Consider the following 25,685-nt stretch of genomic DNA (forward strand, 5'->3'; position numbering starts at 1 on the left):
TCCATTCTCTCTCATTCATAGCTACAAGGCTGGTTTTTGTTGTTGTTGGTGGTGGTGGTGGTGTTTTTGTTTTTGGTGGTGGTGGAGGTTGTTTTGGTTTGGTTTTTCAAGACAAGGTTTCTCTGTGTAGCTTTGGAACCTGTCCTGGAACTAGCTGGTAGACCAGGCTGGCCTCAAACTCACAGAGATCCACCTGCCTCTGCCTCCTGAGTGCTGGGATTAAAGGTGTGCGCCGCCACCACCTGGTCACACTGAGCTATCTTGACCTCAGAACTGTGCCTTGCACCAAGCAGAAAAAAAAATTGGTAGAATGTATAAGGAGGGGCTTTGTCCTACATACCAAACCATTAGCTGGACACATAGTGAAATGATACCATGTTGAAATTAACAGAATGAGGGCTGGAGAGATGGCTCAGAGGTTAAGAGCATTGCCTGCTCTACCAAAGGTCCTGAGTTCAATTCCCAGCAACCACATGGTGGCTCACAACCATCTATAATGGGGTCTGGTGCCTTCTTCTGGCCTGCAGGCATACACACAGACAGAATATTGTATACATAATAAATAATTTTTTTTTTAAAAAAACAGAGGGGGCTGGAGAGATGGCTCAGCGGTTAAGAGCATCGCCTGCTCTTCCAAAGGTCCTGAGTTCAATTCCCAGCAACCACATGGTGGCTCATAACCATCTGTAAAGAGGTCTGGCGCCCTCTTCTGGCCTTCAGGCATACAGACAGAATATTGTATACATAATAAATAAATAAATTTAAAAAAAAAGAAAAGAAATTAACAGAATGCATTCTTAAGCATGTTTTAAATGACATCTTAAAATTCATTTATTATGTGTGTGTAAGATGCATGCATGCCACGGTGTGCATGTGGAGGTCAGAGGACAACTTGCTCTCTTTCCATGGAGGATCCAGGAAATGGAACTCAGGTTATTAGGCTTGGTGATAAAGACCTTTACTCAAGGGGCCATCTCACCAGTTCAGAAGAACATTTAAAAAAATCTCAAGTTGGGGCTAGAGAGATGGCTCAGAGGTTAAAAGCACCGGCTGCTCTTCCAGAGGACTGGAGTTCAATTCCCAGCAACCACATGGTGGCTCACAACCATCTGTAAAGCGATCTGGTACCCTCTTCTGGCCTGACCTGAAGGCACACATACAGGCAGAACATTATATACAAAATAAATTTAAAAAAATTAAATATAAAAAACCATCAAGTAAAAGATCTCTTTTAGTAAACACTTCTAATTTATAAATATAAAAGAGAAATGGAAAGAGGAAAACTGACTTTAAGTGCTACTATAGCAATACTTTAATTACAGTCTTCTAGACCACGTCAACGCCACAAGCAGCCTGACAATGACGTGGGCATGGCCTTCCTGCCGAGGGTCAGAGCTTCATCTTGGCATTCCCTTTGCATAACTTGAAAGCACAAGTTTTTTCGAGACAAAAAGAGAAAAACAGAGCTCAAGATAGCTAAGCCAGGTATGTATGATGCATGCCTCTAATCCCAGCAAAGGCAGGCAGATAGATCTTTATGCCTTTGAGGTCAGCCTGGTCTACATACTGGGTTCCAGGAGAGCCAGGGCTACATAGAAAGGCCCTGTCTCAAAAACTCAAACAAACAAACAAAAATAAAAGACAAGCAGGGAATTAACTGATTTCTAACTGAAATCCATGGGAGTATATATGGCTGGTGTTAACCACCATGACAGGAAAGACTACCAGCCTTCCCTCAGTGACCCACCTTTAACCTAAAGGATGGCGGGGCTCTCTAACCAGTAACGGTTACATTCTAAGCAGGAATTTACAATGCTGTTGCGGGAGCTCCTTCCGCTCCTTCAGCCAATAGCCGCTGAGATACCAGCCCATTGGGGCGTGGTCTCTATACCTTTAAAAAGGGGGCCACTTCTCTCTCTGGCTTCCAGCTCCGCTTCAGGAGACTAGGTTCCTTTCCTGATTGTGCAGAGGGCTGTTGTCTGGGACGGTGATCTGTAAGTTTTTCCCCTTTAAGTAAATAACCATTCTATTAATTGTAATTCCAAACTGGTGTGGGATTGTTTGTGACTTACACCTTCATCTGGCGCCCAACGTTATTAAATGGGCCAAGCAGTGTTAAAAAGAATACAGTTTCCGTGTAATTATTTTGGGTAAAGCTAGCCGAGGGCCGGGTGCTGGGAGGCGGGAAGCGGCCCACTGCGCCTCACTACACACTGCAGACCAAGATCTCATATATCAAGTTCAAAAGCCCCATATACAGACTCAGACAAGTCAAACCAAGACTCAAGGCAAAGCAATTCTGACAGCCTCAGGATGACTGTCTGATCTGGGACAAGAATATACAAGGATATTTACTAGAAATTCCCACTGTAAAATAATTCAACAAAACTTTGTATGGGGCTGGAGAGATGGCTCAGTGGTTAAGAGCACTGCCTGCTCTTCCAGAGGGCCTGAGTTCAATTGCAGCAACTATATGGTGGCTCACAACCATCTATAATGAGATTTGGTGCCCTCTTCTGGCCTGCAGACATACACACAGACAGAATATTGTATACATAATAAATAAATAAATAAATATTTAAAAAAAAAACTTTGTATGCATTTAAGTTTGAATTCTTCCCACCTATAAGAGTTTCTGAAACGAGGATGCATCATACATTCAATGTGTTCAGTTAGCCCGGATGACAGCTGCCTGTTAGCTTAAGGTTCCTGATTTACATGGTGAGGTCCAGGAGTCCAGGGATACACAGTAAGACCTGTGTAACATGCCGGGCGGTGGTGGCGCACGCCTTTAATCCCAGCACTCGGGAGGCAGAGGCAGGCGGATCTCTGTGAGTTCGAGGCCAGCCTGGTCTACAAGAGCTAGTTCCAGGACAGGAACCAAAAGCTACGGAGAAACCCTGTCTCGAAAAAATCAAAAAAAAAAAAAAAAAAAAAGACCTGTGTAACAAACAAGCAAACAAAAACCCACAGGTACAAACAGCTTGTAAGTTAAAAGAATCCACCACTACCTTAAATTCAGAACCCTGAACTCTATAGTGTTCCACTAGTGACTCTGCCACAACAGGGGTGACGGTGCTGTTTTCAAATTCCATCATGGGGGACTAGGACGATGACACACTGTTAATCCCAGTATTTGGGAGGCAGCAATAGGAGATTCATCTCTCTGAGTTTGAGACCAGTTTGGTCTAGACAGTGAGCGCCAGGAAAGCTAGGACTACAAAACAGAATAATCTTGTTTCAAACAACAAAAACAAACAACCCCACAAACTCAAAACATCACAGCCCTTCTACCAAATCCTCTGTGGGTGGGGACTGTGGTGTAGTGGGGCGATCACAAAGGAAATGATGCTTTCAGAATCAGTTGAGGCTGCTCAGCGCAGCAATAGTGAGGCTCTCAAGGATTCAAACCCAGGCACACAAGCATGTGGTTAGCCACTGTCCCATACAAAAGTCACTGCTTCATATGACTTGCCTTTCCATAGTCATGGGGTTCAGAACTTATTCATCTACATCTCCACATCACAGTCACGGAGGTTCAGAACATATCCATCTGCATCTCCACATCACAGTTACAGAGTTCAGAACATATCCATCTACATTTCTGGATGAAGATTTGTCTGAGAAATGCAGTAATTCTTTTTTTAACTTTAAATATACTTTATTTTTGAGACTGTAATATAACTGCATCCTTTCCTCCCTCCAAAGCCTCCCTTTACTCTCTGAAGAGGACGACCATTTCACACTGCCTCTGACTTAGCAGATCCGACCTGCCTCACCCACTTGGTGACAGCACACCTGGAGGCAGGCTTCCTTCTCTGAATCCGCAAAACCCAACCTCAGAAAAACTTGAAAATTTTAAATTTCATTTATAACTTTAAATGTCTCTTCTAAAACACTTTTCACACAGCCTGCATCAGTTTACAGTATTATTTCTACCAAAAACCAAACTATGTGTTTTTAATTCAAGAGTTGCTTCTACCTGATATTGGAAACTGACGTCTGAAGAACAGTAAACAGAATTTTTTAGGGTCTGAAGAGACAGCTCAGAGGTTAAGAACACTGGCTGCTTATACAGAGGACCTGGGTTCAGTCCCCAGCACCACACTCAAGCTCACAACCACCTGTAACTTTAGTTCCATGGAGATATGATGTCTTCTGGCCTCTCAGAGTACCAGGCATACACACAGTACACAAACATGCAAGCAAAACACTCATCTACATAAAAAATAAATTTTAAGGTGTGTGTGTGTGTGTGTGTGTGTGTGTGTGTGTGTGTGTGTGTGGCCGTGCAGTGGCGCACACCAAGATAAGGGAGGCTGGACTACTTGTGAATTCAGGGCCAGCCTGGTCTACATAGTGAGTTCCAGGAGAGTCAAGGCTACACACTGAGATTCTGTCTCAAAAAAGCAACTGAACCAAAAAGAATGCATGTATTCTTTTTCTAAAAAGAATGAAAATAATTGTACTTCTTTAGTGTATGTGTGTGGTGCACACATGCCCCAGTAGTGCAGCATGCATGTGGAGGTCAAAGGACTACTTCTAATAGTTGGTTCCTTCCTTCGCATATGAGTGTCACTTATGGGTATAAAAATCAGCTCCTGGGTGCAAGCACTTTCCCCACTGAGCCATTCCACTAGCTTAAAATGAAGAATGCTCTAAAGGAGGGTTAACAAGTAAAAAAGGAACCTAGAACAGCTGCCTACACATTAACCCAGCACTAGGATGGTAGCCCACACATAATGCCAGAACTCAGTAGGAAGACTGGAAGAATTTCAAGTTAACTTGAGCTACACAGTGAGAAAGGGGGCAAAAGAGCCAGAAGAGGTGCCAAGTACAACAGTAGGTGGCTGGAGACTGGAGATTCAGACAGCTGTGTAGATGCAGGTTTCTTTCAAAGCATGGCCATCTGAATTCCGGGTGAGGGAAGAGAAAGTGGAGGGTCACACCACATGACTAATAGAGAGGTGTTACAGGACGGGAGAACTGGAAGAAGGCGTGGTAGTGGCACACACACCAGCACATAAACCACTAAGAGTGGGCCTTTGAGGAGCAGTCTGGTTCATCTCTGTCCTGATGAGCCAAGATATGCACAAGATGGCACCAAAAGCACCGACCGTGGAAGAATGGCTTAGCTGTCATGCCTTCCCTATCATGACCCACCCTACTGGCACCCTCTGAAACAGTGAGAAAAATGCTTATGTCAGAGCAACACAACAAGTCAACACCACAGCCACTGACATTACTAGTTCTCATCTAAGAACAGAGATATTTGTTTTAAACTTCACTAAGCTGCAGCATGTTCGAGGAAAACAAGACAAAACAAACCAAGCATACAGCAGGCGTGGCAACACATACTTGAAACTGCAGTATTTGCAAGGTACAAGTAGAAGGATTACTACAAGCCAAGGCAAGCCTGGGCTACATCGAGAAATCCTGCTACAAAACAAAACAAGAGTGTGTGTTGCTTTTACAGAGGATTTGGGTTTCCAAGCACCCACAATGACATTCACAACCATCCCAGGGGACCTGACAACTCTTTTTAACCTAAAAGGGCTGTTGCATGCACATGGTATCTATCTCTTACATACACACACACACACACTCAGGTACACATACGTATCTTTACACCGGGAGGTGGTGTTGCACTCGGGAGGCAAAGGCAGGCAGATCTCTGTGAATTTGAGGCGAGCCTGGTCTACAAGAGCTACTTCCAGGACAGGCTCTAAAGTTATAGAGAAACCCTATCTTGAAAAAAACAAACAAACAAAAAAGCAAATATCTGGTCTCGGAGGTCCTTCTGTCTATGTGTTGCTTTTATTGGTTAATGAATAAAGAACTGTTTTGAGCTTGTGGCAGGGAAGAACAGAATTATGCAGTAAAAACTCGACTAAATGCTGGGAGAAGGAAGCCATGGAGCCTCCACCAGAGTCAGACATGCCAAATCTTTGCCGGTAAGCCACTGCCACGTGGCAATACAAAGGTTAAGAATGATGGGTTAAATTAAGATGTAAAAGTTAGCCAATAAGAAGCTAAAGCTAATGAGTCAAGCAATGATTTAATTAATACAGTTTTTGTGTGATTAGTTCGAGGCTAAGTGGCTGGGATGAACAAGCAGGCTCCTTGCAACAAATATCTTTTTAATCAGGCGGTGGTGGTGCCTGCCTTTAATCCCAGTACTCAGGAGGCAGAGGCAGGTGGATCTCTGTGAGTTCGAGGCCATCCTGGTCTACGGAGAGAATTTCAGGACAGTCAGCCTAGACAGAGAAACCCTGTCTTAAAAATCAAAACAAAAACAAAAATTTAAGTATCTTTTTAAAAAAGAGTTTAGTGCCAGCCTGGGTTATATGCAGAATTATAATAGCATGAGACCTGAACTAAAAAAGACAGGGTTGAGGGAAGAGATGAAGTTTTATCCCCAACACAGGGAAGAGAAGGAGAAATGGAAAGACAAAATTTAGCAGAGGTGGTACCACATGCCTGTCATCACAGTCTTTGGGAGCTGGGGGCGGAAGGCTCAGAAAGTCATTGGTCACTCTTACCTACATAGGGATCTCAGAATGGCTTTGTGCAAACCATACCCTGTCTCAAAGGTACTGGCCTGGTGGCTCACTACCACCCCTAACTGCAGTTCCTGGGATCCAATGCCTTCTTCTGGTCTCCAAAAGGTACTGCATGAAAACACCTATTCACAGAAATGATATAATATAGGTGGGAGTGACAGGGAAGGGACCAGTGAATTTTCCTGGGGCAGTAGGGAAAGTGGAAAGAGGCATGCAATAATGGACAGTGGTGGTATTAGGCCGTGAGTGTGCGCAGAAATCTGATGGAAAGAAAGATTTCAAACAAGAACACGAGTGAGGACACAGAAAAGCAACCGCAGGGCATCTTCAGGGACATCTCTGGGGACTGCGGTGGGTGTTGGCCAGGCTGTAAGGTAAGTTTTCATCTTCTGCCAAGGCATTTGGTTGCATTACAGGAGGCCCAGGCAGAGCAATGATGTCATGGAACATGATAAAACATTCTTTCTACCACTAACATCTTTCAGTCTGTAAAAACACCTGTTTCCCTGGGCTGACGAAGAGACCATGACCATCAGGATGACTGACGTAACTCCAAAGGTCCCACAACCTTCCAAGCCAGACAAGAACTCCCTCGAAGGCACAGAATACAGAGGAACCAGTAGGAATCGGTTTGTAATTAAGAAAGGTGGAGAGAACAAATGTCCAATCCAGGATATTTGATTTATTTCCACAGAATATTGCTGGCGGGAAATTTTTAAATCTGAATCGACAAAATAACCAGGTGTTCTGTCCATAATCAGTTACAACCTGAAGCCCAGAAAACAGGCCCTGGCCACAGAGGTGAATGTGAACATTCTGGGCAGACAACTGGGAGGAGCTGATGCCACAAGGTGCATGAGGTCAGCAGGCCCAAATGGATCCAGCTCACAAGGCAGTAATTTTGGGGTAAAGATGCAACTAAGCAGAGAGGAGGAGAAACAGGACACTACCTTTCAAGAAACATCTGCAGTGAGGTACCTAAGGACACTAGGGTAAGGCAGTGTACAAACTGATGGCTACGATTAGGCAACCGGTTGGGCAGTTGCTATTAACAACTTACTATGGAGTGCTCACAGAGTTGGAGAGCGACTGGAAAATGTAGAGTATGCATCCCTGTCTAAAAAGTGAGGCAATAAGGGGAGGGCTAAGAGGTGTCAGCAGTAGGTCAAGTCCCTGGAACTGGAAGAACACCCACATTTTGTACACTCTTTGATCTACATCACGATCACGAGGTCATGAGGTGGTCACGAGGCCTGCAGCCAGTATTCTGACAGCACTATGGGATTAAACAGTGAAGTCAGCATCCCCAGTAAATGGTTATTTACAATGCAAGTGTAGCTCATATACTCCACTGAAGTTTAAATTTCTAAGGTAAAAGGAAGTGTACTAGACTGGACCAATGTGTCAATAACCGCACGGGTAACGAGAGGCCACAGTGCTATTGTTACACATTCATTAGTTCTGTAAGCAACAACGTGAAGCTTGCCAGGTGCTGCCTAATTCATTTGCCCTGGTCTGCATGAGGACATACTCACCTCCATAGTAGAGTCCTGTAGCAGTGCACATCCGCCACTGTCCCTGATACATTCCTGCTCTGCTGGGACTGCACATCTGGACACTGACATCTGCAATCTCTTGGGGTTCTAGAGATCTCACCATCACCATGTTCACATGTCCAAACTGGTCTCCCCCGACATATTTAAGACAAACCCCTGGAGGCCAGGCCTCTGACCCTGAGTTCAAGCAAAAGAAAAAAAAAAAAAGAATGTTAGGAAATGAGCAGTCCTGTGCTGGAGTTTCTTAATGAGCCGAGGAAGAGGCCTCTTCACATGCACGTGCACATCTGCCCACACACCGCTGAGCAACACAATGTTTCATACCACTCAGCAAAGAGGACTCAAGGTGGAGGAGCAGGGCAGTGGGCAAAAGGTACTTATGCAAAGCTGAGTGCACTCAATCTGACCTCAGATTCACACAACAGGAGGAGAAATTCAACTCCCTTAAGTTGTCCTTGGCAGCCACAGATGTGCGCGCGCGCACACACACACACACACACACACATACACACACACTGGGAGTTAAACAATCCTTTCACAGGGGTTGCCTAAGACCATCTGAAATATAAGGTATTTACATTACAATTCAAAACAGTATCAAAATTAGTTATAAAGCAGCAATAAAAATAATTTTATGGTTGAGGTCACCCCAACATGAAGAACTGTATTAAGGGTCTCTGAAAGGAAGGTTGAGGACCACTGGTCTAGAGATCTGCTACTATTGTTTGGTTATCTCATATACATGAACAGGTTTTTCTAGAAAAAAAGGATAACTCATATGTGCTTTATGATTTTGGAAATTAAGTTCCATATATGATTAAGGCAGTAATGCTCAATTATCACTGAATATCACATTTAAAATAAACAACAACAAAAAACCCACAACCCTGCATAATAACATCAGAAAAAATCAAAAGGAGGGGCTGAAGAGATGACCCAAAGGTTAAGAGCATTGCCCAGAGGTCCTGAGTTCAACCACATGGTGGCTCACAGCCATTTTTATTGGGATCAAATGCCCTCTTCTGGCATAAATCCTGCCATCAAGTTGTACATGCTCACATTCTTAAAATAAATAAATCTTGGAGGAAGGAAGGAAGGAAGGAAGGCAGGCAGGCAGGCAGGCAGGCAGGCAGGCAGGCCGGCCGGCCAAAAGAAAGTCATCCAGTAGCTCTAGAAAGCCTGGACATGGCCATAGCTCTGCGGCTATAGTTGTCTGGAGATGCAAGGAACACGCATATGTCACTGCAGAAGACAAACCCCTTGGAGGTTCCCCAATAATGCTGGTGTGTGGAGGCTGCTCCATGGAGACAGACAGAAGTTCCTTCCTACACCTGACAATGCTAAACTGTGATAAATGAGCCCAGGGAAATATCCTCTCTGTAACCAGACTGAAAAGAAGGGATAAAGTATTTCAACGATCTGAAGAAGAAAAACTCTCTCTCTCCTCTCCCCGTGTGTGTGTGTGTGTGTGTGTGTGGCCACAGGACAATGCAATCCCAGTTACAGGGTGAGACTGTCTCAAGAGGGAGGGAGAGAGGGAACAGTTGTTCTTTTTCAACTTCCTTCCAGACGTCTAGTTTCATTTTCATTTCTATGAAGCACAAAGCTCACAAACACCTGTGCGCACACTCAAGCCGCTTTCATGTGACAACCACAGCCGAAACAGTCAATAGAGACCGCTGTCAACTGTAGTTAACCCTTGTGGTAAAAACTGAGAAACTGGAAGCTGCTAACAAAAAAAAAAAATCTGTCTACTTACATTTCGTGTGTGTGTGTGTGTGTGTGTGTGTGCAGTGCTGGTGACTGAACCCAGGCCTTGTGCATTCAAGGTGAATTCTACCAGCCAAGCCACATGGGTCTTTCTTACATCTTTTTTAATAATGATTTATTTTTATTTTATGTACATTGATGTTTTGCCTGCAGGTGTATCTGTGTGAGGGTGTTTGATCCCGTAGAACTGAAGCTACAGACAGGTGTGAGCTGCCATGTAGATGCTGGGAATTAAACCCAAGTTCTCTGGGAAGAAAAGACAGTGCTCTTAACTGCTAAGCCATCTACATAGCTAAATATCAAAGGACTGATTTCCAATTTATGACAGTTAAACCCTCTAGGGAAGTTACTGGACAGCTACATGCAGTTATTACGTTATCTCATCCATTGTGTGCTAGTCTAGTACCTAAAACAAGAGGTGCCACGACAACTACTATGTATTTAACTCTCCCAGTAAACACTTTTCTCCAAAAGCAGGCGATGAATGACAGTCAGAGACTATCAATGGCAGGAGCCTCCCTACTTCTACGCCAATGCTGAGGAAGCAGTGCACACCGCGTCCTCTAACAACTCACCCCTTACTCAGTACCCGAGTCAATGGAAGCATTCAACAACTCGGAAAAGAATGAACTTTTTTTAAATTTATTTATTTTTTTATTTTATTTTATTTTATTTTATTTTTTTGGTTTTTCGAGACAGGGTTTCTCTGTGGTTTTGGAGCCTGTCCTGGAACTAGCTTTTGTAGACCAGGCTGGTCTCGAACTCACAGAGATCCACCTGCCTCTGCCTCCCGAGTGCTGGGATTAAAGGCGTGCGCCACCACTGCCCGGCTAGAATGAACTTTTTTTGTGCAGAGTACCTTGAAGAATAAAATTTCAAGCAATTGCTGTCACACTTTAAGAAGAATTCAGATACAAGAACTGACTTTCAGACACAGAAGTGCTGAAAGCCAACAGTACTCAGCCCAACCGTGTTTTAGGTCAAGGTGAAAGGCAGCTTTGGAATTCTGACCTGTTACTTTAAACATCACAGACAACCTCCCCCACTTCCCATATCTGCAGAGCTATCTCCTCCTGAGTTAATGACAGACATCAGTTTTACAGAAAGTAGAATAGCTATTCTGTAACAAATCAAGTTTTGTTGTCTTGAAACACTACCTACCCTCCATCTTTCTGCCTTGCCTGATTCCCTTCCTCTCTCTATCCCTCCCTCTCTCACTTTCTCTTGCTCAGGCTGGCCTGATATTCAACATCTTCCCATCTTCAGTTTTCCAAGTATTGGGATTAACACCACAGCCAAGCTCAGTTCCCAGGCCACATAATGAAAGGAGAGAACTGACTCCACATGTCTTGTGGCATTCGTGCACACCCGTAACACAGAATTAAGTGAAATAAAAGCGTATTATTTGTTGGTGGTGATAGCTCACGCCTTTGATCCCAATATTCAGAGGCGGAGGTAGGCTGATCTCTTTGAGTTCTTGGCCAGCCTGGTCTACACTGAGAAACTCTGCCTTAAGGTGGGAGGGCATGAACCAACAGAAAACCACATGTATGTTTGACAACATTTTTAGTGTATAATGTTAAGTTTGCCTAATTCTGAGAAGAAACATGAAGGTGAACTAGAGAGATGTCTGTGATTTAAAACAGGTAAATTTCAAGGTGAAATAGAAATTAAGCAAAGCAAAAATCAAAACAAAACCCAAAACAAACCTTGGCTGAGAACTTAAAGAAAAAACAAAAACCAGAAAGCGTGAGCATTTTCCTGCATCACAAGAGCCTCCAACAGTATACTGCTGTGACCACCGGGAAGCCAGGGCTCACAGAACACACAAAATAGGGATTAGCCAGAGCTGCTCCATCACAATGAACTAAACTACAAAGAACTAAAAAGGAAACCGAGTCCAAAAAAGTAATTTTAAAAAGTCTGCTTGGGGGGCTGTGGAGATGGCTCAGTGGTTAAGAGCTCTGCCTGCTCTTCCAAAGGTCCTGAGTTCAATTCCCAGCAACTACATGGTGGCTCACAACCATCTGTAATGAGATTTGGTGCCCTCTTCTGGCCTACAGAAATATATGTGGGCAGAGCACTGTATACATAATAAATAAATAAAATTAAAAAAAAAAAAAGTCTGCTTGGGTCCCCTAAGTCACTTTATGTCACCTCACATCAAAATCCCACACTCGCCTCAGCTGAGTGCCACTCTCTGCCTAGCACAACACAGCTCAGGCTTTCTCTTCACTACTAAGTATGTTAAAGCATCTTCAGCTGGGAAGCAGAAATCTCCACTAGATGGGATAGAGATAAGAACTCAAAGAAGTTAACAAGCAACAGATAGTAAGAGACACTGAATCTACCATACCATAACCAGGTCCACTGTCAAAGAACTATGATCAACTTACACACCAACAAGTCAAAATGTGCTTACTCGGTCACCTTTCAGTGTTCATGCTTGTCTGAGACTAGGTCTCACTATGTAGTTCTGGTTGATCTGGATTTCATTACATAGCCCAGACTGGCCTCAAACTTGCAGCGATCCTCTAGCCTCAGAGTGCTGGGATTATACCTGTGCCACTATTACAAATTACAATGTGTCTTATTAAAATGACTCTTCTGAACAAAATCCCACACTCCTTACCCCATTTTTCAAAGTGGTTTTAATACCTCATAGACATCCCAGTGCAATTTCTGAGAGTCCTGTGGCTGCACAGGAATGAACTTCAAGGAGCCAATGACGACAGTTCTTCTAACTAACCTGCACTAGTCAAGGAGGCACCTTCTCTGGCTGCTGAGGAGGATGAGTATTCATGAGATTGGAAGTGGAAGAACAGAGAACTCCAGGTGGAGACAATACTACATACAAGCCTAGTTTCTAGCAGCAAATGAGTATTAGACTGTGTCTGGATGTAGAAATAGACTAAGCTTCTTTCTATTCTAAGAAGGTTCACTGGCGTCTGGTCGTTGTCAGTGTAAGAAAATACTATATACTGTGTACAAGAAAAAACTCAGAACACTGTAGTCATTCCATTCACATTCTATTTAAAAAAAAACAATCAGCATAGAAATTCCCATTATACACTTACCAGAATTCTGGATCCGCCACGTTTTTATAAACTGAGTATCAGGAGGTATAGATTCCCCTTCTCCTATGGTGACGTCTTCAACAAAGGACATAGAGGGCACACTGATATTTGGGCTCTCAAAGTCATAGTAAGCGCCAATTGCTGCTTGTAAGTTCCTATAGATAAAAAGACAAAAGACTTCAGTCCTGTCGAAAGGATATTTAAATGAGCTGTCAAAACAAAGGAAAACCCTTTCTAAGGGTTGACCCCAGAGCCCAAGGCTCTTACCATCCAAGCCTTCACTCATCACTGTTGAGAAACAATGGAAAATCAGGACCAACATGTGATGTGGGATTCCCCTCTTTATATATTCCTATCTGTGAATATGTTTCATTACCATTGGTTAATAAAGGAGCAGCCTGAAGATCAGAAAGTAAAACATCCTCACTGGTCAGCCTTGTAGACCTCAGGCAGTGGTGACACACACCTTTAATCCCAGCAGTCACAGCCAAAGAAACTGAGTGGAAATGGTGCACACCTTTAATCCCCGCCCTAGAGGGGAATATAAAATGGGAGGAAACAGCTCTTACACACAGTCTCATTCTGAGACTCCTGGACGCTGAATGCCATTTTGGACTGAGGTGGAGGTAAGAGCCAATGGCTGGCTGTTTTGCTTTTCTGACCTTCAGGTTGTACCCCAATATCTGTCTCTGGGTTTTTATTAATCATGCTACACCATAATACTCATGTGTCACTTTCCCCTGAAGGTACTCCACAGAGGTTATCAGACCACTATTGCTGTGGTGGAATATTACTTTGAACTAGGCAAAGATGTGTAAAATGCCTTTTATTTATTTATTTGAGAGAGTTTATCTGTGTAGCTTCGGAGCCTGTTCTGGAACTAGCTCTGTAAACCAGGGTAGCCTCAAACTCACAGAGATCCACCTGCCTCTGCCTCCTGAGTGCTGGGATTAAAGGTGTGTGTGCCACCACCTTCTGGCTTGTTACATTTTTCATGCAGCACTTGTTCAATAATGCAAAGATGTGTTGCTGTACCTGCTTAAGGCACCTGACTGATCTAATAAAAAGCTAGGCAGTAGAGGAATAGGTGGGATTGGTGGGCAGACAGAATAAGTAGGAGAAATCTAGGCTCAAGATGAGAGAAGAGAACAAGGGAGAAAGAAAGAGAGATGCCCAGGACCGGCTAGCCAGCCAGCTAGAAACAGAGGAAGCAGGAAAGTAGAATATACAGAATGAGAGAAAAGTAAAAAGCCATAGGCAAAATGTAGATGAGAGAAACAGGTTAAATTAAGTTTTAAGTGCTAATGGGACAAGCATAAGATAAGGCTGAGTATTCATAAGTCTCCATGTCATGATTTGGGTGCTGGTTGGTGGCCCAAAAGCCTGCTACTGCTACAGCTCTAGTTATGCATGTATAGGTGTGGGTGTGTGCATGCCATGGTGCACATGTAGCAATCAGAAAGAGCCTGTGGGAGTCAGTTTTCTCGCTCAACCATGTGATTCCTGGGGATCGGACTCCAGTCATAAGGTTTGGTGGCAAACGTTCCTATCCACTGAGCCATCTGGATGGCTTAGTTCCACTTTTTTTTTTTTTATTTATTATGTATACAATATTCTGTCTGTGTGTATGTCTGCAGGCCAGAAGAGGGCACCAGACCTCATTACAGATGGTTGTGAGCCACCATGTGGTTGCCAGGAATTGAACTCAGGACCTTTGGAAGAGCAGGCAACGCTCTTAACCACTGAGCCATCTCTCCAGCCCCCCTTAGTTCCACTTTTAAAGCCCTCTATTGACTTAGTTTTTTGGAAAAGCAATCCATGCATATGATACAAAATCTGCAACATAAAACATGCTACCTCTTCCCTCAACATCTGTACACCAGGACAGTGTTTCTCCCAGTGTCCACATGCACACAATGCAGAGACAGTGTGGGTTCTTTCTTCCCACGGCAGATAGCATCATACACTGCTCTTGCTTTATTACCTTGACGCTGGGTCTTGAAAGTATTTCAGTGATGAGTAGTCTCACTGTCTATTGTAGCTGTAGTCATTAGCCAATCAACTACTAAGTGTTTCTAACCTTCAATTTTCCCAGTTTAAGCATCTACCACCTTGTAAGCAAGCATATTATTGAACAAATCCCTTTATGTGATACTTCTCAGAGGATGATTTGTATTTTCATTATTGGACACAAACTTCCTTCAACAAAGATGTAGAAAAAGGGCTGGAGAGATGGCTCAGCGGTTAAGAGCATTGCCTGCTCTTCCAAAGGTCCTGAGTTCAATTCCCAGCAACCACACGGTGCCTCACAACCATCAGTAATGGGGTCTGGTGCCCTCTTCTGGCCTGCAGGCATACACACAGAATATTGTATACATGATAAATAAATAAATAAATATTTTTTTAAAAAAAAAAGATGTAGAACAATGCTCACACTACATGTATGACAGCATCTGCCTCCCTGCTCATTGATGGTCAGTGTTTCTTCACTGTGGTGAACTTCTGCCAACTTGTTAAGTAAAATATCTCACTGACATTTTAAAATAATTTCCTCTTTGCTGCGTGTGGTGGTGCAAGCCTATAAGCACCCGGGAGGATGCGGTAAGAGGATTACAGTTGGAAGCCAGTCTTAGCTAAATATGGAAACTGTTTTTTAAAAAACATTCTTAAAAGAAGTGATCAGCTGGACAGTGGCAGTCAGGAGGCAGGGGCAGGCAGATCTCTGTGAGGCCAGCCTAGTCTACAAAGCTGGTTCCAGGACAGTCAAAGCTACACAAAGAAACCCAATCTTGGAAAACCAAAGATAAGTAATTAAGTAAATAAATAAATGAGAAAAGACTACTTTTTTTTCATGTTTAAGAGCTTGGTAGTGTGGGTTGAGGTGCTGGAGAAGGGGGTCAGTGATTAAGAGCACTTCTTGCTCTTACAGAACTGGGGTTCAATTCCCAGCAACCACATGGCAGCTCATGGTAACTCTAGTTCCAAAGGATTCAACACCCTCTTCTGACTTCTGAGGGCACTAGGTATGCATGTGATGCACATACAGACATAAGGGCAAAACATTCATACACATAAAATAATCTTTAAATTTTAATAAGAGCTATTTGTGGGTCTGAAGAGATCAAAGGCACTTCTGGAATGATATTAAGGGATTCTTGTTTATCACCAGTTCTCACAGAAAACAGACCAACCTATAACCCAACTGTGAGGCAGTGAGCTCTTTTTACCATTTACAAAAACAGCAGGAAACAAGCTTGACAGTCCACAACTGCACAACGTACACCTAGGAAAAGCAAATAGTTTCTAGCTAGGGCCTCTGTGACTGCTTCTCCAGGTGTTTGCAGCTTCCAGAAAGGTAGGCTATACTTAGAGCAAGCATCATGTGATGGTGGCCATACTAACCAGCTGCATGTCTGTCCTGTGCGTCTGGAGCAGAGTTGGGCCAGGGGCCAGTCTACACCTGCCCACTCTACTGCTGCATACCAGGCAGTTTCCTTTGTAGATAGATAACATGAGCAAAGCCATGAATATGTGACTTGCTAAAGCTGAGGTGGCGCACACAGACTCAGAAGCACACAGCAATCAGTCCTACCCTTACGGACTGAAGATAAAGTGAAAGAAAATTACACTTAGTTTTCACTTCGCTCATCTGGAACATTTTATATAAGCTGTGTCCTTTGTTTTATAAAAGATTGATTTCCTGCCTCACTCTCCTATAAGCGACCTGCACTGTCTTCTGCTATAGACTCCAACTGGGAGGGATAAAGTCTTGCACAACGAAGACAAACAGCGACTCTCACTGTAGTTTGTGTATCTCACCCTGAGTATGCCATCAGGTCAGGTCTCCCTGAACTGGAGAAGAACAAGCCAGGCCACGCTACTTACTAGGCAGAAACTCCCCTTTGTCAAGCCCCTCCCATGCATCCTAATTCATTGCTCAGCCATACCTGCTTGGTACAGGTAATTTAGCCAGAAAAAGACCAAAGACCTCATAAAGCTCAAACTTAGTAGTAAACTGGAATACCGAACAGAGGTTGGAGGAAGTGACAGAGCAAATGATTTCCCAGAGACAGGTCACCAAGCATGGCTGCACATCTATCTCCTCAGGGTTCCAGTCACAGATTAGTGCCCTGGGCTTGGGCAGATCCAGAGCAAGACCAGATCAAACTGGAACTGTTCAGTGCCAGCCTGTCTCCAAACAGCATACTCTGCTGTGGCCATGGGAAAGGAAGAGCACTGGCTTCCTCAGTGCTTCCAGACAGAAACAGCCTTCAATAACGATAAATAAAACAGCACAGGGCCCAAGAACAGTTTGAAGGGTCCAACACTGTACAGATCCTTAACCACATACATCAGATGACTAAAGAGGTACACTGCAATGTCACTATCACAAAAAAGAAAGAAAAAAGAAAAAAGAAAACTTGTTGTTGTTGTTTTGAGACAGGATCTCACTATATAGCCTTGGCTGTTCTGGAATTCAGTTAAGTAGACCAGGCTGGTATCAAACTCAGAGAAACACTTGCCTTAGTCCCAAGCACTGGGATTTAAAAATGTGCTACCATGTCTGACAAAAACAACAACAACAACAAAAAAACTTTAAAAGTGTTGTGGAATAATCTTTTCACACACTGTGAAGATCTGTTTAATAAAAAGCTGAGCAGCCAATAGGTAGGCAGGATTTTTGGGACACAGAAGACGCTAGGAACAAGGGAAGAGAGACAGAGTCACACAGCCAGATGAAGAAGAAACAGTATCCTTTTTTTTTCCGGCGGTGACGACCTCCCTACGAGAACATGCCTCTCGCAAAGGATCTCCTTCATCCCTCACCAGAGGAGGAAAAAAGGAAACACAAGAAAAAGCGCCTGGTGCAGAGCCCCAATTCCTACTTTACGGATGTGAAGTGCCCAGGATGCTATAAAATCACCACGGTCTTTAGCCATGCGCAGACGGTAGTCCTGTGTGTCGGCTGCTCCACTGTCCTCTGTCAGCCTACATGCGGGAAAGCAAGACTGGCAGAAGGATGCTCCTTCAGGAGGAAGCAGCACTGAAAAGCACCGGATTCGAGATGAGTGGGAACCATCCCAATAAACACATTTTGGTATAAAAAAAAAAAAAAAAAGAAGAAGAAGAAGAAACAGTATGGACAGTACAGAGTAAAGGTAATAAAGCCATTAGACAAAAAGTAGATTGATAAGAATGGGTTCATATAAGTTATAAGAGCTGGTCAGTAACAAGCCTAAGCCACTGACCAAGCGTTTATAATTAATAATCTGTGTGTTGTGATTTGGGAGCAGGCAGGAGAGACAAATGTCACAAGGCAAGGTGCTATTTGAAGGCAGATTTAAAAAAAACCTTTAAAAAACCATAATATCCCAGCACTCGGGAGGCAGAGGCAGGCGGATCTCTATAAGTTCGAGGCCATACTGGTCTACAAAGGGAGTTCCAGGACAGGCTCCAAAGCTACAGAGAAACCCTGTCTCGAAAAACCAAAAAAATAAATAAATAAATAAAAATAAAAATAAAAAACCATAACAAACATGAAATAAAAAGGCACCCTGGTCCATAAAGCACATGGGACCTGTAGGAAATGGAGACAGCATCAGGAGCTAGAAAGGGCCAGCCTTCATTATACATCATGTTCAAGATCAGCCTGGGCTGCGTGGACTGTCATGTGAGCTCTTACTCTTCTGGCTTTCTGGGGGCCACCACCCAGCTCCCGGGTGAATCACACATGGAGGCTTACCCTTAGTTATGAATGCCCGGCCTCAGTTCGGCTTGTTTCGTGTCAGCTTTTCTAAACCTATATTAACCCAAGTACCTTATGCCTCTGGGCTTTTATCTTTCTCTAGGTCTGTATACCTTCCTTTGCTTGTTTCTCAGTGGCTTGTTGTGTAGCTGGGTGACTAGGTGGCTGGCCCCTGATGTCCTCCTCTCCTTTTTCTCCTGTTACTGCTCCTCATTCTTCGCCTCTTCTTTTATCCTCTCTGCCTGCCAGCCCCGCCTATCCGTGCTTCTGCCTTGCTATTGCCCGTTCACTTCTTTATTAGGACCATCAGGTGTTTTAGACAAGCAAAGAATCACAGTTTCACAGTTAATCAAATGCAGCATAAACAAAACTGACACATCTGAAAATAACACTACCTAACATGAGACCCTACCCACCTTCCATGAAAAGGGAACTTTAGATCTACTAAAGCAAACAGAAACATCTAGCCAGACAGGGCGTTAATACTTATAGTCACTATACTCAAAAGGTAAGATAACTGTCAGGCGTTTGGCTAGCTTGAGCCTAGTTCTCAGCATGAGACCCTGATCCCAAAGAAGGACAGAGGGTATGCACAGGACTGGAAAGATGGCTCACTGGGTAAAGGTGTTTTCTGACAGGCCTGACAACTTGAGTTCCATCACCAGAACCTGCACGGTGGGAAGGAGGACTTGACCCCCACCCCAAATCCTCCTCAGCTTCCACAGGCAGTTATGGCTACCCTGTATCCACACAGGTGCACACAGTAAATGCAGGAGGGAGAAAAGAAAAAAATGTAAAGAATTTTTAAAATATTTGAATTGAGTTGAAGAAACAGTCTAAGGTAGAGTGCTCAATATGCATGCAGCCCTAGATTTAACTCCCAGCAATAACAAACACCAAACCACTGAGCACCAAACAGATCCATTTCAATGACGTAATCTACAACTCTACAATCACAGAAGTGGCAGTGTCACCGTGCTGTCACTGTGCTTTTATCCTTTATCCCCAGTCTGCCCTCTGCCCTCAGAACCACACGCCAAAGCACACTGTAACAGAAATGAAAATTACTCATCAGCAGACCTTCAAACAGAAACCACCCTGGGCTATGTGGCCACACCCCATGCTTGCTTCCACTGGAGCAGATGGGGAGTCTGAGGAGAGAATAGGACAGATGGCAGGAAGATGGAGAAGTGGAGCCCTAGCCGACAATGCCTGTGGCGCTAAAGTAGGAATCTCAGAAGGAACCCCTCCACTCTAGACCAGGTTCGGGCTGCTGCTGACCTACAGAACTGTTCAAATGAATTTGCATATGAAACCACACTGTTATACCAATCTACTGCAGTGCAAACGCTAATGCAAGGTCTGAGTGTGTTGCTGTGTATTCAGGGGCTCCCATCAAAAAGCAAGTAGTAGGACTAACAAAGACTGCATACTATTGACACGAGGCTGCTCTCTGCTGAGTCACTTCCACCACACACCTCTGCTTCCAAGAACTCCTATTTCCATCAAAACTGAATATTTAGACTAACTTCTTGTTTTGCTCTCTGGTTTTGCTTTCCTGAAATGCTTTACAATTGCTGTGCTTATGGTGATACAGTTTCTGGAAATGCTGAGGCACTGCCCCATGGGAGACATGAAAATGTGGACCACAGGGGCTGGAGAGATGGCTCAGCGGTTAAGAGCATCGCCTGCTCTTCCAAAGGTCCTGAGTTCAATTCCCAGCAACCACATGGTGGCTCACAACCATCTGTAATGAGATCTGGTGCCCTCTTCTGGCCTGCAGGCATACACACAGACAGAACATTGTATACATAATAAATAAATAAATAAATAAATATTTAAAAAAGAAAATGTGGAACACCCTAAGCACCCTGAGACGGCAGTATGGAGCATAGCTCAGACATAGCGCTGCTCACAGTTTCAGTTTTTCATGAAATTCAGACAGTGTAAAATAGAGTTATATGCCAGGCGATGGTGGCGCACACCTTTAATCCCAGCACTCAGGAGGCAGAAGCAGGTGATCTCTGTGAGTTTGAGGCTAGCCTGGTCTACAAGAGCTAGTTTCAGGATGGCCAGGGCTACACAGTGAAACCCTGTCTTGAAAAACAAACAAAAAAAAGTTATGTTAAGGTAAACCTTTAATTAATCAGTTTCTGATCCTAAGCCTGTAAAAAAAACCATTTTCTAATAAATATAAAAAACTTTCGGGTTCGATTTTATTTTTTAGTGGCCAAAAATTAACTGAACACACAGTCCATTCTATAATCTAGTTCTTATTGCTGTACAAATAGGGAATATAGTAAAGGAAGTTTTTGGTGTGGGAAGTCCCTCTGTATACGTGTTGCTTTTATTGATTAATGAATAAAATTGTTACGGCTGGTAGCTTAGCAAAATAGAGCTAGGCAGGAAAACTAAACTGAATGCTGGGAGAAAGAAGGTGGAGTTGAAGAGAAGCCATGTAGCCACCTACAGGAGACAGACACACCAGAACTTTGCCAGTAGGCCACAGCCACGTGGCACTACACAGATTAATAGAAATGGGTTAATTTAAGATGTAAGAGCTAGCCAATAAAAAGCTACAGCTAATAGGCCAAGCAGTGATTTAATTACCAGTTTCTGTGTAATTATTGGTTTATTTTTTGTTTTTTTTCAAGACAAGGTTTCTCTGTAGTTTTGGTGCCTGTCCTAGAATTAGCACTTGTAGACCAGACTGGCTGCGAACTCACAGAGATCCACCTGCCTCTGCCTCCCAAGTGCTGGGATTAAAGTTGTGTGCCACCACCACCTGGCAGATGAACTAAATTCTATAGAGCACTGGTTCTTAAACCTCAATACTGTGAACCCAACTATAAAATTATTTCATTGCTACTTCATGACTGTAATTTTGCTAGTTATGAGTCATAACGTAAATATCTAATATGCAATATATCCAGTTTGCAGTGCTCGTGGAGGTCATGATCTACTGCTATAGAGTAATAAATTCAACCCAACCTTACCAGACACTAACAAATTAGGACACAGGACATCCAACTCTGACCTCTTAACTCCACAGCAACTACATCTTCAAGTACTAGGCTGAGGATAAATGATAGCTACAAAACAGGTACTTTTAAAAAACTATGTACAAGGGACTGACTGAAGAGATGGCTCAACAGTTGTGAGCACTGGCCGCTTCTGCAGAGGACCCAGGTTCAATTCCCAGCACCCACATGGCAGCTCACAACTGTCTGTAACTCCAGTTTCAGGGGATCTGATACCTTCACACCAATGCACATAAAATAAATAAATTTAATAAAAACTATATACATGCTGGGAGTAGCGGTACAGGTTTTTAATCCTAGCAATCAGGAGGCACAGGCAGGATCTCTATGAATTCGAGGCCAGCCTGGTTTTACATAGCAAGCTACAGACCAGCCAGGACTATACAAAAACTGTCAAAATACAAAAAGCAAAAACAATAAAAATGCTACATAAAGAAGTGGATAGATATCTCAGAAGTTAAGAGCACTTATTGATTTTGCTAAGGACCCAAGTCCAATTCCCAGTATCCACAGTGTGTTCACCATCATCTGTAACTCCAGTCCCAAAGGCTCTAACACCCTCTTCTAGCTTCCTAGGGCACTGCATGCACATGGTGAACAGACACACATGCAGGTAAAACACCATAGGCAACCACAGGTAATGCCAGTTCCAGGGACCCTATACCTTCCTTCTGTCCTCCACAGCACGGACACTCATGTGTACATGTCAACAAACACACACATCGATAAAAAGCTGGGGTCAGAATGGCTTAGAAGGTAGACACTTGTGGCCAACGGTGATGACCTGAGTGTAATACATAAAACACATGTGGTGGAAGGAAAGAAACAGGTTGCACTGATTTCCACATGAGAGCTTTAATGCGCGCACACACACACGCGCGCACACACACACACACACACACACACAATTAAATGGAATAAAACAAAAAATGTAAAACCTATATACTGAACCCAGAGAGGCAAATTGGATAAAGTACATGCCAACTCCAACCCTCTCAACCTGGATCCCACAGTAGAAGTACAGAACCAACTCCTGGAAAGTTGTCCCTGACCACCATAGGCACACTGTGGCATGCACCCCACCAATAGTAACATATTTTCCTCTAAAGATAAAAACTGGGGATATTATAACTCAGTGGATTCCATTCTCAGCACTGCAAGTGCAACAAAAAGCAGCCCCTGTACAGGCCTGCTATGCACAGACTTAACACCTTCCCACCCCAGGCAGCACACACTACAGATGACAAGCACCAAGGTTTCAGACACATCATCTGATTTTAGCATTTTCTATGCATTACAGAATAGGCTTTGAAAATTTATTATTATTCCTATTCTAATAATTTTGAGAAATGAACTTAATACTTGAACTCAATTCTGTAACTCAGATAAATAGACTTTAAACTGTGATCCAATTGCCCCAGCTGCAGAGATGACCCCTGTAATCCTGCACACACAGGGCTGAAACAAGAGAAGCTATACCACTTTGAGGCCAGTCCAGGCTACATACTAAATTCCAGGCCAGCCAAAAACAAAAACAAACAAACAAAAAAAAAAACCCACACAAACGGTAGTAGTTGAAGCCTGTAAAGTCCCATCACTTAAGAGGTGGCGCACACCTTTAATCCCAGCACTTGGGAGGCAGAGGCAGATGGATCTCTTTGTAAGCCTGGTCTACAAAAGCTAGTTCCATACCTAAACACAATAAAAGCAATATACAGGGGGCTGGAGAGATGGCTCAGTGGTTAAGAGCATTGCCTGCTCTTCCAAAGGTCCTGAGTTCAATTCCCAGCAACCACATGGTGGCTCACAACCATCTGTAATGAGATCTGGTGCCCTCTTCTGGCCTGCAGACATACACACAAACAGAATATTGTATACATAATAAATAAATAAATATTAAAAATAAATAAATAAAAGCAATATACAGCAAGCCAACAGCCAACATCAAACTAAATGGAGAGAAACTCCCAGCGATCCGATTGAAATCAGGAGCAAGACAAGGTTGTCCATTCTCTCCATATCTATTCAATATAGTTAGTTCTTGAGGTCCTAGCTAGAGCAAGAAGGCACCAAAAGATGATCAAGGGGGTACAAATCAGAAAAGAAGTCAAATTCTCACTATTTGCTGATGATATGATAGTTTACATAAGCGACCCTAAAAATTCTACCAAGGAACTTCTACAACTCATAAACACTTTCAATAATGTAGCAGGATACAAGATTAACTCAAAAAAGTCAGTAGTCCTCCTGTACACAGATGATAAAAGGGCTGGGAAAGAAATCAGAAAAACATCACCCTTCATAATAGCATAAAATATCTCAGAGTAACTCCAACCAAACAAGTGGAAGACTTGTATGACAAGAACTTTAAATCTTTGAAGAAAGAAATTGAAGAAAACACCAGAAAAATAGAGAGATCTCCCAAGCTCTTGGGTAGGTAGAACTAATGTAGTAAAAATAATAGCAATCTTACCAAAAGCAATCTACAGTCAATGCAATGCCCATAAAAATCCCAGCAAAATTCTCAACTTCATATGGAAAAGCAAAAAATACAAAATAGCCAAAACAATCCTGTATAATCAAAGAACTTCTGGAGGCATCACAATCCCTAACTTCAAACTACAGAGTTACAGTACTGAAAATGGCCTGGTATTGGCATAAAAACAGACAGGAGGACCAATGGAACCGAATCAAAGACCCAGATATTAACCCACATACCTTCGAACACCTCATTTTTGACAAAGAAGCAAAAAAATATCAAATAGAAAAGAAAGCATATTTAACAAGTGGTGCTGGCATAACTGGATATCAACATGTAGAAGAATGAAAATAGACCCATATTTATCACCATGCACAAAACTCAAGTCCAAATGAATCAAAGACCTCAACATAAAGCCAGCTACACTGAACCTCACAGAAGAGAAAGTGAGAAGTACACTTGAATGCATTGGCACAGGAGACCACTTCCTAAATAGAACCCCATCAGCACAGACACTGAGAGAAACAATTAATAAATGGGACCTCCTGAAACTGAAAAGCTTCTGTAAAGCCAAGGACACGGTCAACAAGACAGAATGACAGCCTACAGAATGGGAAAAGATCTTCACCAACCCCACTCACAGACAGAGGTCTGATCTCCAAAATATACAAAGAACAAGAAATTGGTCACCAAAAGATCACATAATCCAAAAAAAAAAAAAAAAGATGAAGTACAGACCTAAACAGAGAACTCTCAACAGAGGAATCTAAAATGGCTGAAAGACACTTAAGGAAATGTTCAACATCCTTAAGTCACCAGAGAAATGCAAATCAAAACAACTCTGAGATTCCATCTTACACCTGTAAGAACGGCCAAGATCAAAAACACTGATGACAACTTATGCTGGAGAGGTTGTGGGGTGAAGGGAGCACTCAAGCACTGCTGGTGGGAGTGCAAACTGGTACAGCCCCTTTGGATGTCAGTGTGGCGATTTCTCAGAAAATTAGGAAACAACCTTTCTCAAGACCCAGCAATACCACTTTTGGGTATATACCCAAAGGATGCTCAATCGTACCACAAGGACATGTACTCAACTATGTTCGTAGCAGCATTGTTTGTCAAAGCCAAAACCTAGAAACAATCTAAATGCCTGTCGACCAAAGAATGGATAAGGAAAATGTGGTACATTTACACAGCAAAAAAAAAAAAAAAAAAAAAATAACATCTTGAATTTTGCAATCAAATGGATGGAGCTAGAAAACTTTTTTTTTCCCCCGAGACAGGGTTTCTCTGTAGCTTTGGAGCCTGTCCTGGGAACTAGCTCTTGTAGACCAAGCTGGTCTCAAACTCACTGAGATCCGCCTGCCTCTGCCTCCCAAGTGCTGGGATTAAAGGTGTGCGCCACCATTGCCCCGCTGAAAACATCATTTTGAATGAGGTAACCCAGACCCAG

The 25,685-nt window shown here is 43.1% G+C and overlaps 2 protein-coding genes across 5 annotated transcripts in view; one reads left to right on the top strand and one right to left on the bottom strand.

The window, feature by feature from the left end:
• Positions 1-25,685, bottom strand: part of Ilrun (inflammation and lipid regulator with UBA-like and NBR1-like domains) — a 66,871-nt gene that overhangs the window by 30,244 nt on the left and 10,942 nt on the right. For all 4 annotated transcript variants that reach the window (XM_041634547.1, XM_041634546.1, XM_041634545.1 and 1 more), the window contains exons 2-3: positions 12,967-13,121; positions 8,099-8,296 (exon numbers count right to left, since the gene is read on the bottom strand). In XM_041634547.1, coding sequence (XP_041490481.1) covers positions 8,099-8,296; positions 12,967-13,121 — 353 coding nt within the window. The remainder of the gene's footprint in view (positions 1-8,098; positions 8,297-12,966; positions 13,122-25,685) is intronic.
• On the top strand, positions 17,724-18,044 carry LOC121435307 (40S ribosomal protein S27-like). The gene has a single exon (XM_041634548.1). The coding sequence runs from the start codon at positions 17,760-17,762 to the stop codon at positions 18,012-18,014; it is 255 nt and encodes an 84-aa protein (XP_041490482.1). The 5' UTR covers positions 17,724-17,759; the 3' UTR covers positions 18,015-18,044.

The sequence above is a fragment of the Microtus oregoni genome, unplaced genomic scaffold, assembly GCF_018167655.1.
Source record: "Microtus oregoni isolate MIOR12 unplaced genomic scaffold, Mior012 000046F_ref0000063, whole genome shotgun sequence".
Classification (NCBI taxonomy): domain Eukaryota; kingdom Metazoa; phylum Chordata; class Mammalia; order Rodentia; family Cricetidae; genus Microtus; species Microtus oregoni.

What these genes read in the sequence shown, in the direction of transcription:
- LOC121435307 (XM_041634548.1), top strand. Translation starts at nt 17,760, where the DNA reads ATGCCTCTCGCAAAGGATCTCCTTCATCCCTCACCAGAGGAGGAAAAA.